We start from the raw sequence: 15229 nt of genomic DNA on the forward strand, positions 1-15229 counted from the left end.
CATGTGTGTTTCCTCAAGACAACCTTGCACTTTGGAGAGAAGCAGAAGCACTTTGTGCGTACTTCCCACATGTCCCACTGAATAGTAAGGAGATCAGTACTCAAGAGTCGAGATTCACTGAAATTAATTGGCACTACTTCATCAGGAAGCTCTGGAATGAAACTGCATGGCAGTGAAGAGCCCATGAAGCTGGTGCCGCTGCCTCTTCTGCTAAGACACCAGCAGTCTTACCAGCACTGACTGCACCATCGGCACAGACATCCATAGAGTGCAAAGGGCAAATTGTGACTTAGGGTAAATATAAAAATAATACTGGCCGCAGGTTCCTTGAATGTCTTGGGAACTGTGGGCTGCTCTCTCTGGGGAAATCACTAAGTATCAGCCTTGGAACGTAAGAACTCTGGGGAAATCTTTCACCTTACACTGTGGATAAAATGAGTTATGTGCGGATGAGGTTCTTCTATTCAATCAAGGACCAATTTCACTTGCTGGGAATCGGCTCTGAGGGGAAATAAACCTTCATCAAAGGGAAGGAAGGAAGGTACCTTAGTGCTGTCTTTCCTGAGGAATGTCTGGGCAGACCAGGACAAAGGAAATGTTCAACAGCAGTTTCCTCCCTAGTGTTACCACTCTGAAAGCAACCTTCCTGCAATGAAGGCTCTGTTTCCCATCAGATTCTATCATGATGGAGCAGGTCTTGGAATGGCCCAAGAACCACAATGAGGGGTTAGAGGCAGCAAGCCTCAGGCATGGCCGAGAGAAAAAATGATGGTGTGTATAGCTGGTACAGGTAAGTCTATCTGTGGCTTGGCTAGTTATTTTAGGATAAAAACTTGGCTTTATTCATTCACTTAACAATAATTTACTGAGTGGCTATTATATGCTAGATACACACTATTTACTGGACATTAAAAAAATTATTAGTAAGACAGGCCCTGGGTTCAAGGAACTTGCAGCCAGCCTAGCAGAGAAGTGGATCTTCTGAGGAGCAGCTAAGGATCGAAGGAGTATTCTAGACAAAGAGGACAATATATATAGCCACAGCTAACATTTATTAAGGACTAACTTGGGCCAGACAATGCTCTGAGAATTTGATCTTCATTAAGTCACTTATTCTTTACAACATTTCAAGGTGGAGACTCTATTCCCACTTTACAGATGGAAAAAGTGAGGAACCTAAGTTAAATAACTTCCCCAGGTTAAGTTACTGGTAAATGGAAGACATCCCTGCACACACCGCATGGCAGAGGCACAGGGACGGGAAGAGCACCATGCTGTCCGGGAGCTGCAAGTCACCTCATGTGATGGCAGAAAGAGTAGTCCTCCATGGTCAACCACTTTGTTCTCTGCATATATATATATATATATATATATATATATATATATGTATTTTTTTTTCTTTAATAATTTTATTGATTTCAGAAAGAGAAACAATTTGGCTGCCTCCTGCACGCCCCCTACTGGGGATCCAGCCCGCAGCCCGGGCATGTGTGAAGCAGGAATAGAATGGTGACCTCCTGGCTCACAGGTCGATGCTCAACCACTGAGCCACGCAGGCCGGGCTATATTTTTGTGCTTATTTTACCCTTGACTTTCCTCTGAGAAACCCTCTCAAAAATCCCAACCCATCTCTGCTGAACTGCAGCAAAGGAAGCCATGGTGCTCCCCCAGGTCAGGGGAGTTCAGATAGGGCAGAGCACAGTGCTGGCCGGGACATGGTGGGGGCTCCCACCCTAACCTTCCCTCGGAGACTCCCTGCCCTGTACCTTGTTCTTCTTGCTGGTTGGAGCGGGTGGTTTAATCAGCTTCTGTAAGATCCGCAGGCACATGAGGGTAATGTTCTCAACAACCACGGGGGTCTTAATGTTCACAGCCATGAGGAAAAGGCTGAGAGCTAGGGTCGGGAGGGAAGGCAGAGTCACGATCATAAAACACCTCGCAGCTGCTCTGCAAGGCTGTCCAAGTGTAGCCCCCATACCCCTTCCTCTCTGTGGCTGGGACTGCACCTTGAGGTCTCCTTTCCTTTCTCTTAAAAGCTCCCAACCAGATTTCCCCAAACTCACCACAGCGCAACCGGAGCTCCCAGCAGCTGTCCTCCTTCGAGATAGAATCTGTCAGCAGCAGCATTTCATACTGAAGGCTACTTGCCTAGGAGGCCAACAGGAAGAGGTATGAGTAGAGAAGGGTCTGAAAGTCAATCCCAGGACTGGCTGTGGCCAAACTCTGACCCAGGCACTAAGAACTAAAATTTCTGGTCCTAAGTGGCATCATCAGAGAGAGAACGGAGAGAGGAAGGCCCTTGTACTCCATACGGCAGACCACCCACTTCTCTTTTCTGTGTGGAGTTGGGTCTAACCTGGCAAAATCAGTCTGGGACATGAGCTCTGCAAGCAAACATGCTGTTCAGTCATGACAATGGGACTGGCAGGGAGGAAACGAGGGAACGAAGAAGGAAAGTGAGGGAGGAGTCAGAGGGGACACCTGTCCTGCTCACCAGATCAGGATTGGCCCAGTGGCCCTTCAGGGCTGTAGAGACTTTGCCAATGATCAGGTCATTCATTTGCTGGGTGGCTTCTGGATTGTCTCTGCAGAAGCAAAAAAACAGGGTCCTGTTACTCACCATTGGCTGTGCCCCTTCTTCCCACCTGAAGGAGCCCAAAGAAGAGGAAAGCGATGTCTAGGGCTACCTGGCCTTCCCAGGGGCAAGACTACAGCATTAGCCCACAAGACCCTGGGGTGTAGTAAAAAGCACATGTCACAGCCGCCTTTCCTGGGAGGAGACCCTGGCTGGGGAGGAGCAGTACCAACATAGGGGAGATTGTGTCCCCACCCATGTCCCAGGCTGCAGAGCCCTCAGGTGCCAGGTGGTGTAATCACAGTCACCAGATCTAGGCGTTCACACTCAGTCTTGACCACAACTCTTTCCGTATCTTCTCCAACTGCCTCCATTTCCCACAAGGCATCCATGACCCTTTGTAATAATGTCTACATTAACTATTACAAAAAACGTAAATTGTATCACATCACTTTCTTGCTTTCCAACACTTTCTAAATAAAATCCAAAGTCCTAAAAATGGCCTACAAGACCCTTCAGGATCTGGCCCCTAGAGACCCCTCGCTAATTCCCACTCCCGTTTCCCCCATGGTGCTTCCCTCCAGCTTCATGGGCCTCCCTGTTGTTCCCCCTCCATTCCCGGCACAGCCCTGCCTCTCAGCCTTCCACATGTGTTTCCTATGCATGTAGCACAGCCTGCTCCTACTTTACACAGCTCTTTGCTCAAGTATGACACCCTCAGACGTCTCCCTGGACCACCCTATCCTTACAGCAACCCCTTCCACAATCAGGGTCACCACTCCAGCTTTACTTCTCTTCACAATCTAACCTCCTGACACTGTATTGTGGAATTATCTGTCCACTGCAGTTCTCCCATCTAGAATGTAGGTTCCATGAGGGTAGGGACTTTGTTTCATTTACCACTGTAACCTCAGAGTCTAGCACAGTGCCTGGCATTCAGCAGATGGTCAATAAATATTTGCTAAATGAGTGATAAACAATACAATATTTACCAACCACCCAACCCATTCCAGAGTTTAAGTCACATACTCAGTATATATCCACATCCAGCTCTGGGCACTATATCGGCATTCTTTAAGTATTCAACAAACATGAGTTATTACATGAATTTTCTTTTCATCCTCACCATTAGTCTTGAAGGTATTTACTATTATCAGTATTTTCTAGATGAAGAAAACTTGGGCTCAAGGAGTTAAGTACTTTGTCCAAGGCCCACAGTACAAAGTACCAGATACTGAGCCTGGGTCGTTCCGACCCAGAGTCCAAATTCTTAACTACTAGGCTCCACTGTCTTCTTTTGGGTGAGTTTTAAGTCTAAGTGCCCAGTCGCTCCCTTCTCCCCCTCACTAGAACTCAGAGACCATTTCCTCAGGAAACCACACTGAAACCAACAAAGCCCAGTATAAGCCAATTACACTACTTACATGGGGTTTCAAACATCTCTAAGTTCATTCATCTACACCCTGGACAGCTCCCCATTTTCTCCTCCATGATAAACTAGCCAAACTGGCAATGAGAAGCATAATTCTTTGCACCCTCTAGTGTTCCCAGCATCACTGCTGCCATCAACCCTGGTGTTAGCAGGAATTACTAGCCCCACCACGTTGCAGGCAGGCTCTGACCGAGTTAGGAGGCACATGAGCTGGCGGACCTCCTCCCGCATGGCTGCAGAGCCTCGGCGGAGATTGTAATCAAAGAGCTCCCGGATTAGGCCCTGGGAGACGAGGATGTGCCTCAAGGCTGGATTGGAGGCCAGGGCCCGGAGCAGTGTGATACAATGTTCAGTGACAGCCGAGGCGCAGCCATAGCACTTGGTGGAGGACGTGTGGCCACAGCTCAGGACGGATAAGGCCCGGTACTGGCTGGCAGTGAAGGTGGGCTGCACAGCCGTCCGGGAGGACTTGGTGGCCGCTTCCCTCTGCTGCAGGTCATATTCCAACAACTCTTTGCGTGAAGCAAAGACTTTCTAAGGAAAAAAAAAAAAAGACAAAGGAGAAAGAAATTAGCAATTAAAATAAGGAGAAAGAGGAAGTTAACTAGAAAGCTTTGGTTTGGGGGAAAAAAACACACTTTACATGTATTTCTAATTTAACCTTCTTGATAATCCCACCAGTTACTTTTTCCCAATTTAGAGAGATAGAAACGGGCTTAGAGGGGTCGGCTTGACCAAGGTAAGTGGCAGAGTCAGAAAAGCCTCTGATCGCAGGCAGATGCCTTTAATTCCATTGTCAGATTCTCGAAAAGAACAAAGACAAAGGTCAGAACTGCAGGTACATGTAGCAAAGAAGGCACACCAGCAATCTGAGTGGCAAGGACACTAGCTGCTCTCCTTGTCTACAGGCAGCGTCCCATTCCATGGAGATCAATATTCCACCCGCTATGTGGCCCACCATGGTTGAAGAGAGCTGGAACTCCCTGCCCGTCTAGCCTGCCAAAATCGCCTATGTCAAAAAAAGGAAACAGAATCTTGGCACTGGATTCTTTAAAACCAGTCATCCAGGGTCTGAACTGCTGGACAAGAGCCGCAGGGCTGCTTTGAAAGCAATTCTCAATAGCACACTCTCAAGGCGCTCCCACTGCTCTACCTGAATGATTTTGGAGAGTTCATCAAAAGAGTTCTTGCAATCTCCACAGTACTCCTGAGCCAACTGCAGGATGTAACGATTCACACTGGCTGAAGTGGAGCTGATGCCCCCAGCCGAGCCCGAGTCATCCTGCAATCCAAGAGGGAAGCTGTCAGCTTTCCACCGAGAGATCGTCTCACCTGGGCCAGTCTTCTGATCATGACCCTCTTCAAATGCCCCTTCCAATCTGGGATTACCTGCGGCTTCTCAGGAGCTGCCTCATTCACTTTGCAGAGCAGGTTCTCGAGCTGTGGCCGATGTCCCATCAGCTGATGATATACTCGATCAGCTTTGTCCAGAAGTGTATTGATGTTGGAAACAGCCTAGACAGGAAAAGACATGGATGAGCGCATGAAGGCTTTTCATCGCGATGGCTTTCCCTGAGGGATCTGTTCACTGAAACATTTCCCATAGGGCAGGTGCTGTGCTCCATACATTCTTTCTCTTCTTCAGAATAATCCTGTGGGGCAGGCATCTTATTTCTAATTATTTTTAATAAAATTTGATGTACATATATAATATCACATACATATAAACATGCAATGCTGAAAAATGGTTTATGGCAGGTCACACAGTATTAAAATGTACAGCTGGAACTAGAATTTTGGTCCTCTGACTCCAAAGCCCACCCCTTTTCACTCCTATAACATCCAGTCCCATCACATCATGCTGGCTGAGAAGCGGCCCCTGAATAGACTAATACTGAGGGAAGACCCACAGCTGAAGCAGTTCAAGGAAAAAATGCAGGGCAAGCCACCCAGCTTCTTTCCACCTTTCCAAATCTAAAGTTATTTGCTCCTTGAGATATTCTAGTTTATTACCAACATTTCTCCAAAATCCTAGGCCAACCATGTGTTCCAATATATCTCACTTCATTATTTGCTTCCACCCAAAAGCTTAGCCCTGAAAATAGTCCTGAGTTGAGGAAGATTGGGGCTTGGAGGAAAAGCACACATCCTACACCAGCTGTAGAGAAAGCTCAGATCAAAGCCTGAGTCTAGGACAGAAGTGGCCTCACCTTCTTCCGGTCTTCTTCATTCTCAATGGGATCCACTGCACAGCAAGGCTTGGCATAGAGCATGAAGTCGAAGCGAGCATATTTACAGAAGCCACAGGCATTGCAGAGGAAGGGATCCTTTTCATCATAATTGATGGATCTGAAGAACCAAAGTGTTTGGGTCAGGGGAGCAGCAGAAATTTGGTGGTGTAGGGATGACTCAGGGAGGAAACAGATTTTATCATGTCTGGAAATTATTGCAGGGACTACTGGATGGACAGTAACAAATAGGTAAGGATGACTTAAGCAACCAGATAACAAGGAAGGAAGGCCAAGAACTAAACTTAGGGGGATCCCCCCGCCCCCAATCACAGGTTAAGCAAACGCAAACACACACACACACACACACACACACACTCCACTTTTCCCCCGCCTCCCTCCTTCTCTCTACCTTTGTACTTCACATTCTACATACCCATAATCCTCTAACTCAGACACTGAAATTGCCCACACTGACTTACAGAAAGATACAAGGAATGTTCATGGCCCTGGCCCGGGCAGCAACTACTCACTTACCTGCATTTGTGACACTGGTAGACATTCTCTCCACAGTTGCCGCACACCCCTGGGTTGGCAGGGACGGAGGCACTACAGCGTGGGCACTGCAGGGTCTCTGTGGAAGCCTGGTAGTTTTCATAGAAGTCTGCAAACTCAATCATCAGGTTGGAAGCCACAATGGGCAAGGGCAGGTCAATCTTCACCTCTGTCTGCCCAGGGGTCAGTTGAACCTTCTTGGCTTTGTGCCAGCGAGCAGGCCTAAGAGAGACAGTGTCAGAGAGAGGGGCAGAGACCTGACAGCCTCTCATTTAAGGCTCAGTGATGACGGTCTGATGAGACAAGATTTTCCTATGTATTTTTCTAGGGCAATAAAGTGGTTACTCTAAGAGCAGGACATCTGGCAAATAATAGCACCCTAATTTTTAAAATATTTTCTACTACCCTTTCTCTATAAAAAGGATAGAACATACAAGTGCTTTAAGATGTTCCATATGATGATTTTTGAGATTCCAGAAAAATAGAAGTTCTTATCAAGAGAAGACCTTACTCCAAAAGTGTACCACACTGAAGCCTGTACCCTCAGAGGAGCATGATGATGACTGCCATAAGTTCCCATCACAACAACTACCTCGGAAGGATAAAGCTCAGGTTGCTTTAGAAAGGCAGAGGGACATACCAGAATCTGGACCAAGTGGCAAACAGACTCACAGAGAGAAAAGGCAGGTAATTATCTACAATTAGAGCCAACTTTTACTAAGCACTTACCATGTGCTGGGTAGGCTCTGTTCTCAGCGTACACACACACACACACTCTCTCTCTCTCTCTCTCTCTCTCTCTCTCTCTCTCTCTCTCTCTCTCTCTCTTTGAATCTTTAAAATAACACCCTGAAAGTGAACTTATCTCTATTTAAAGTTAAGGAAACTGAGGCTACATAACTCCTCCAAGGTCAAAGATGGGCAGAACAGAGATGTGAATCCACAGTCCTATTCCGAGTCTAAGTGCTCTCCCAGCAGCTGCACTGACTCTACACAAAGAACATCAAATCCCCTCTTGCGGAAAGGAATGAGGTTATCCCAAAGAGCAGCTTCTACTTGCAGGTCACCAGTGCTTTCCAAAGGTGGCCACTTGTTGATATGGTACACTCCAGCTTTATTCTGCTTCTTAGAATAATGCCAATACTTCCATTCTATGTACAGAACAGCACCCTAAGTCTTTTTCTTTTAATTAATTTCAGAGAGGAAGGGAGAAACATCAATGATGAGAATCTTTGATTGGCTGCCTCCTGCATGCTCCCTACTGTGATGGAGCCCGCATCCTGGGCATGTGCCCTTGACAGGAAATCGAACCATGTTCATGGGTCTATACTCAACCACTGAGCAACACTGGCCAGGGAGCACCATAAGTCTTAATATTCAGGCAGTATCTACTCATGCCCAACAGCAATGCCTGAGACTTCAACAAGAGATCTGTCTCTGCAAAAGTTAGCACTGTAACCTGCTAGCACCTTCTTTAGCCCATATATGACGACTTGCCCTGATTCAAACATTGGCATCCATAAGCTAGAAAGATCCAACATCAGCAGATATAGAGGGGAAACACCATGCAGAAATGGAAGGACTGTGTACTAGAAAAACTTCTGGAGAAATACTGCCTGCTCTGTGAGCAAGAGAATAGCATCTAAATCCAAAAAATGACAACTGCTTCCCAATGTAGATGGTTTTATGTAAAACTGAAACTGCTCTAGTTAACATGGGTATGAGAAGACTGGCATGCCCCTCACTAAGCTTCCCCTCCCCAGGCAAGCAGTTGAAGAACTTCCATTGACCCCGAGGGCTCCCTGGACATCCTTAGGAACTGGCATTTCACTTTTGTCCCCCAGTCATGACTGAAGTGGATAAGAGGATATACTGGACCTGTAGGGATGCGCTACTTTACCCGATCCCAGCAATCAAAGCCAACAGCAGGTGGGAAGCCTTACCAGCCTCCCCAAACCCTCAAGTCCAAAGAGCCCGTACTTGTTTTTCAGCTCCACGATGGCCTGCACAGTTCGGTTGTTGTAATAGAGGTTGATAGTTCGCACCATCTTGGTCCGCTTCAGGTCTCCAATTTTCACCGTCACTTTGCTGATGGTGTGGCTGCCAATGAGCTTTACAACCTGCTGGGTGGTGGTGTACCGGGTGTCCACTTTAATGGAAGACAGCTTGATATACTAAACACAAGAGGACACACAAAACACTGTATTAGCTCAAGCCTAGCGGCTCATCCTGTTTTCTTCAAAATTCATCACTGTAACCCACTCTTCATCCATGGATGAAATTTCTATTTAAGGTAACAAGTGTAGCAGGTAAGGATTCGTACCCCTGGCAACAAAGCATTAAGAGAGGAGCACCTATGTGGTAACAACCAATCTCTGGAAGTAAGAAACCCACTGGCCCTGTGAGTCTCAGGACCATCCATGTTGAAGATGTCACTTACACAAAACGGCACTTCGGGATTATTACACACCAGGCAGGGATCACTCTCCAGGTAATAGCCATCAAACTCCACTAAGCCAGACAAGGTGCTAAAGAAGAAACCAGTCTCAGCATATAAAAAAATTTTCATCTTAGAAAGCACTGAGCTTCATAAAGAAGCCATGAAAAGGCCATGGCTCAATATTCCCCAAGGCAATCCCCACCCTAGTAAGAACATAAAGACATGTGAGAAATGCCAACAGGGTTGAGAAGTCACAGGAAGGAAATTTCACATAGAAGTTTCCTGTTTCTGAGCTGTCCCGAGGTCAGGGGGAATCCTAAAAAGTTTAAGGTTTAACTCAGAGTCACAATTAAAAATACTAAACATCATTGAATTATCTATTTAAAATAGGTGAATTCTGTCCTATGGAAACTGTACCTCAATAAAGTTTGAAGGGAAAAAAAGAATAGTCACTATTAAACCTTGGAAACAATAAATTGTCAGTTTAACCAATATTCTCTTTCAAAAGTTTTTTTTAACGTAACCATTTTCTGTAAACTTGTCTTATTTAGACTTAGACTCTGGAAAGTAGAGATCTTTTTAAAAAATTACTGCTTATCAAACCCAAATTCAGCAGTTATATTTTAAGTAACTTCTATGTGCAAGGCCCCAGCTATGAGGGAGGGATTCAAAGACCAACTTAGGGGCATATTGATTCGCATGTAAGAGCCAATCAACATCGAGAGATCAATTTGGTTGAGCTTCAATAGGGAGAAAGCAGAACAAAACTCACTTGTAAATGTTTGAGTTGGGATGGTTGGTAAGAATATGGTTTTGAGTCCGCAGAATCTCCACAGCCTTCTGTGAATATTCCTTCAACTGAAACAGAAGTCAATAAAGGACCATAGTTAAAGCCCAAGGGAAGTCTTACTGGAAAAGACTTTTGTCTTCTGCTTTCTAGATGATACTGCCCCAGAAGTACCAGACTTCTCAGCCCCCATCAGAATCACACAAAACTGGGCCTAATTCCTAATCGTTTAAAGGATCCTATCTTCTTTAGAAGTTCCCACAATCTTATGATAGTCCATCTTTTTAGACCTTGTAGAAGAAGATAAGTTTGATTCTCAAGGAGAAGCCATGAAAAGGTCATATAATTGCAGAAACACTCTGGGGAATGTAATCAGAGCTGTTAGAAACCCAGAGAAGCACTGTCTTTCCCAAGCACTTCTAATGACTTGCATTTTCTTCCTGCTTAATCTACTTCTATTGGCTAAACCAATTTCAGATTGTACTTATGTTCTAGTGTATATTATCTACATAGTATACACACTGGGAGTGCATATATATTTTTACAAGAGGTTTCATATATGAACCCCTTTGGGTGTTGGTCATAATGAGCTTAACTCAAGAGAAAAAAAGGTTAACTCGGCTGGTGTGGCTCAGTAGTTGAACGTCAACCTATGAACCAGGAGGTCACAGTTCGATTCCTGGTCAGGACACATGTCCAGGTTGCAGGCTCAGTCCCCAGTAAGGGGCGTGCAGGAGGCAGCCGATCAATGATTCTCTCTCATCACTGATGTTTCTATCTTTCTCACCCTCTCCCTTCCTCTCTGAAATACACACACACACACACACACACACACACACACACACACATACATATTTAATTTTTTTTTTTAAGAGAGGGGGAAAAAAGGTTAAAATGATGAGTTAGCCCTTTAGCCCATAAATCAACTGTTACCTTTTTCTCTGTTTGTGGAGTTTTCAAGGAGAAATATCCTAGTAGATCCACAAACTGGGCAGCCTTACGACCATAGGCTGGGAGTTCTGGCCATATGGACCACATCAGATCTAGCAGGAGCTCCTGTTGAGATTTGCTAGAGTTTCTGTAGATAAACGGCAGTTCATATTACCACACAGCAGAAAGCCCTGAGGTTCTTTATCAAGGCCCAGGTACTGTTGTTGTAGGTGTAGCTATTTCCCCATAACTATGAGTTAAGTTGAATGGTTTTGTTGCTCTTTTGACAATCCATCCTAACAGACGTAGCACAGTCCTTTCCTGTCTTTGGGAAGTGGTCTATTCCCATCATCCAACATTACTCAACGGCAGTAGCCAAGCTTTGTTAGCCTAACAAGTCAAGCCCGATCATTTTACAAACTTCTAGAAACATAGCCTTCTTAGAGGGAAACAGAAAATCTCTTGCTTAAACATCAGTTTAATACTAAAAATCAGATAACTCAATGAAGAAATCTGTAATAGTTAAGAGGATGCTCAGGTTGGTAAAATATTGACACTGTGACCGTGAGCATGTAACATAAAACAAAGTCAGAACTACACCATCCACTCTGGTCCCAGATCCATGAAAACTGTCAAACCCGCCCTGGACCCTACCTGTAGATATGCAGCGTCAGGCAGTGGGCCTGCCAGCGCACCGAGGAAGAATTGGACTCTAACAGGAAGCAACGCAGAAATTGGACCAAAGTTTCCTTATCTGCAAATTTGTTCAGTTGGTTCACCAGAGCTGTGCACAGCTGGTCCTCCTGGCTGCCTGAGCTCTCACCTGCAAGATCAAGGCAAGAAGAATAGGGGGAAGTGGTCTACAGTATCACAGCCAGCACTAGCATATATAGAGGGATGAGAGGCTGTCCATGTCTAAACTTTTGAGCTAAGTGGTTATAATTTGAAAACAACTTTCAGTTGCTTCCTGGGAAACAAAAGGTCAACCTCAAAAGAGACATATAATAATGCTACCCCCCCCCCCAAAAAAAAAAAAAGCAGAAAGTGCCTATAATTAGCCTGGCACTGAACAAACATAGTTACACTGGAGGAGAAATAACCTATCGAAAGCTTGCTATCAAAAACAGTCAATATTATTATACACCTACTTGAACAGAGAGATCTGAATAATTAATTGAGAGGATGTGAATACATTCCTTGCTTTCCACCCCTGATCACCTGACTCAGGCCTCCGAGGACCATGAAAAGCAGTTAAACAGAAAGGCACTTGCATTTCTGATGAGGAGAAGTCGGGTAAAACAAGTTACATTTACAGAGCATTCAACAGTTTACAGGGCACATTTCATTTCACACTGAAAAACTTGCCACAGAACAATTGTTATTATTTCACAGCAAAAGAAGCTTTGCCTAGTAAAAATGCTGTCTACTTTGACCTTTCCTATTACGCTCACTTAGGATGGGAAGGCAACTGTTTTTAAGGTGTCACCTTCAATGTAACTGAAAATGAGACCAAAAGTAGAGCCCAGAGGTCATTTGGGCTTTAGGTCCCTTTTAAGTCAGGATGAAAGACACTTCAGAAGAGAATAAACCTGGTGCTCCAGGAGAGACCAGAACACATCACCCTGGTCTCTTACCCTCTTTCTCCTTTTCCTTTTCTTCTTTCTTGCTCTTCTTAGTGGAGGACTTGGACTGTGTTGTGGCTTGTCCAGAGTTGGAGGCCACAGGGGCTGAGGAGGAGGAAGAACTGGAGGACGCTGTTGAGGCCGCCAGTGCGGCGAGCACTCTGCTGCCGCACAGAGCACAGGAGAGGAGCTGCAGCAGCACTGGACACACCCCCTCGTCTACCAGGAAGCTGACTTGCAGGAGGAAGTACAGGACGGCTGCAGGCAGAGGAGAGGGGCTCAGCTCTAAGATTTGATGACAACTCAACTTACATGCAAGGACTGGAGCAACTTCTCCACATGGTCAGGACTGCCCTATTCCCACCAGCTCCTTCTCTAAGTTCTCTCTGCTGCGTGCTGCCAAGAATGTATATCCTCTAAGAAAATACTGACAAGTATCTTAACACTACGTAGAGAATGACTGCCAGCCCCACTACTTTGAAAAAGATGATTCCGTAGGCTCCATACACTCCTCTATAGCTTTACTATCAGTCTAGAGGTCAGATACTCCTCCTTTGTGCCCCTGTAGCACCCCAAATATTGTCTATTGACCCTTATCACTCTTTTAAGTTTTTACTTGTCTTCTTTGCTAGGCAGAATGCTGTCTACACTGTCATGTGCCACATAACGATTTGGTCAAGAATGGACTGCATATATGACGGTGATATACCACAGAGCCCAGGTGTGTATAGGCTACACCATGTAGATTTGTGTAAGTACATTCTATGATGTTCGCACAATGAATTGGCCTAATCACACATTTCCCAGAATGTCCATTGTTAAGTGGCGCATGACTACCTATCTTGGTCATGGCTTTGTATCTCTAGCATCCAGTTTAGTCCTTGGCATATAGTAGCCTCAGTAATAGCTCCTGAAGGAATGAATGAATAATGCAACCAAAAGGAGCAGCACTGCTTACAGTCGTCTTTGATGCAGAATTTCTGCCAGTTGATGGTCCGCTGGGCAGCAATCTCTGCACAGGCTTTCAGGTGCTCCATCTGAAATGGAAACCAATCACCAAAATTGAGTAACCCCGCCAAGCAGCTCACAGGGTACCACACCTGCTGCCTTGAGGGGTCATCATCTGGTTTTGGATGCAAACTGAATATGGCCCTCTGTGCAGTTAATCCAGTGCGCTGGTGAACCTGGGACCGCCACACACGAGACTCTTGCTACGCCTCCTAAGTTCAACTCCCCAACAACAATGGCCCTTTGTTTCCAGGCATCCTTCAGACTGCTTAATAATGCAGCAGGAGAGATGGTTTTCCATGACTTGGAAAACCACAGAAGTTTACTTTTTGTCTTACTAAAAGCACAACAATAAGGACATTAGATTAGAAGTCCTTAATACTGAAGTTGTTCCCTCTAGACGCTCCTATGCAAAATATTCAATTTACTCCCCAAAGTTCAAACAATTTATCTTCAGGCAGTAAGACATCATTTCTTTAGCATTCAAGGACAAAAATCAGAAGTGTACAAATTTCAGGTTGATCCTGTCCATGATATGAATAAATAACAGTGGTAAAAAATCCAAGTTACCTCTCCTCATAATGGATGAACCACAGCCAGGTAGGGGAGGGAATGTAAGGGGAAAATCTCAGACCCTGAAGCCAACTACACATGGTGGTGTAGCACCCAGTCAGGTATTACAGATTTTCCCTAATCCCAACCCTAGCCAGGATGTTCTCTAAATATCTAAAAGCCCGGTCTGCAACTCCATCTGGGTTATTAACTCAGCTGAGCTTCATCACATACCCTTCCCACCAACCACTTCCACCTCCTCTTACCAGGCTGATGAGTGTGTCGTACTGCAAGGCGGAGCCTGAGCTGGCTGTCACCACACTTGCCCGGAGGAATATCCCCTGTTCCTCCAGCAGCTTCTTGATCCCACGCACGTGGGAGTCCAAGGTGTGCAAATCCCGGAGCTGGCGGTACTTGTCCTTTGATCCACAGATGAAGAGCAGAAGTTTGCGGACTTGCCGGCGCACAAATGGAGTCTGCTGGATCATCAGGTACTTGAGGGGGGAAAACAACACAGTCAATGATTCGGGAACTATATATCTGTACCAGCCTCAGCTCCCTAACTTTCCATGAGCTGTTATTAAGGACTGGTGATAGCCCTGGCCAGTCTGACCCAGTGGCGAGTGTCGGACCCTCGGATTCAGGTATGATTCTGGTCAAGGGCACATTTCTCAGTTGCAGGTGCATGCAATCCATCGATGTGTCTCTCTCACATGGATGTTTCTCTCTGTCTCACCCCTTCCCTTTCACTCTCTTTAAAAATCAATGGAAGAATGTCCTCAGGTGAGGATTAACAAAAAATAAAATAAAATATAGCAGTTCTTTTAAAAAAGATAAAAATAAAAACTGGTAAGAGCCCTGGCTGGTGTCCCAGTGGATAGAGCATTGGCCCACGCACCAAAGGGTTTCAGGTTCAATTCCCTATCAAGGGCATGTACCTGGGTTGCAGGTTCCCCTGCCCCAGTCGGAGCACATGTGAGAAGCAACTAATCAATGTTTCTCTCTCCCTCTCACCCTTCCATTCTCTCTAAAAATCAATGGGAAAAATAACCTCCGGTGAGAATTAACAAAACAAAAACAAAAAAACTGGTGAGAAACAC

General features: G+C 45.5%; 1 protein-coding gene across 1 annotated transcript in view; it reads right to left on the reverse strand.

Annotated features, from left to right (window-relative positions):
- UBR4 (ubiquitin protein ligase E3 component n-recognin 4) overlaps positions 1-15229 on the reverse strand; it is a 120803-nt gene that overhangs the window by 33852 nt on the left and 71722 nt on the right. Inside the window, exons 66-81 of the mRNA XM_008148154.3 lie at positions 14396-14623; positions 13528-13606; positions 12582-12827; positions 11602-11770; positions 10951-11095; positions 10003-10088; positions 9231-9318; positions 8771-8964; positions 6773-7012; positions 6218-6356; positions 5397-5522; positions 5161-5289; positions 4198-4541; positions 2495-2585; positions 2064-2148; positions 1767-1894 (exon numbers count right to left, since the gene is read on the reverse strand). Of these exons, the coding sequence (XP_008146376.2) occupies positions 1767-1894; positions 2064-2148; positions 2495-2585; positions 4198-4541; positions 5161-5289; positions 5397-5522; positions 6218-6356; positions 6773-7012; positions 8771-8964; positions 9231-9318; positions 10003-10088; positions 10951-11095; positions 11602-11770; positions 12582-12827; positions 13528-13606; positions 14396-14623 (2517 nt within the window). The remainder of the gene's footprint in view (positions 1-1766; positions 1895-2063; positions 2149-2494; positions 2586-4197; positions 4542-5160; positions 5290-5396; positions 5523-6217; positions 6357-6772; positions 7013-8770; positions 8965-9230; positions 9319-10002; positions 10089-10950; positions 11096-11601; positions 11771-12581; positions 12828-13527; positions 13607-14395; positions 14624-15229) is intronic.

Source organism: Eptesicus fuscus, chromosome 9 (assembly GCF_027574615.1).
Source record: "Eptesicus fuscus isolate TK198812 chromosome 9, DD_ASM_mEF_20220401, whole genome shotgun sequence".
NCBI classification, from domain to species: Eukaryota; Metazoa; Chordata; class Mammalia; order Chiroptera; family Vespertilionidae; genus Eptesicus; species Eptesicus fuscus.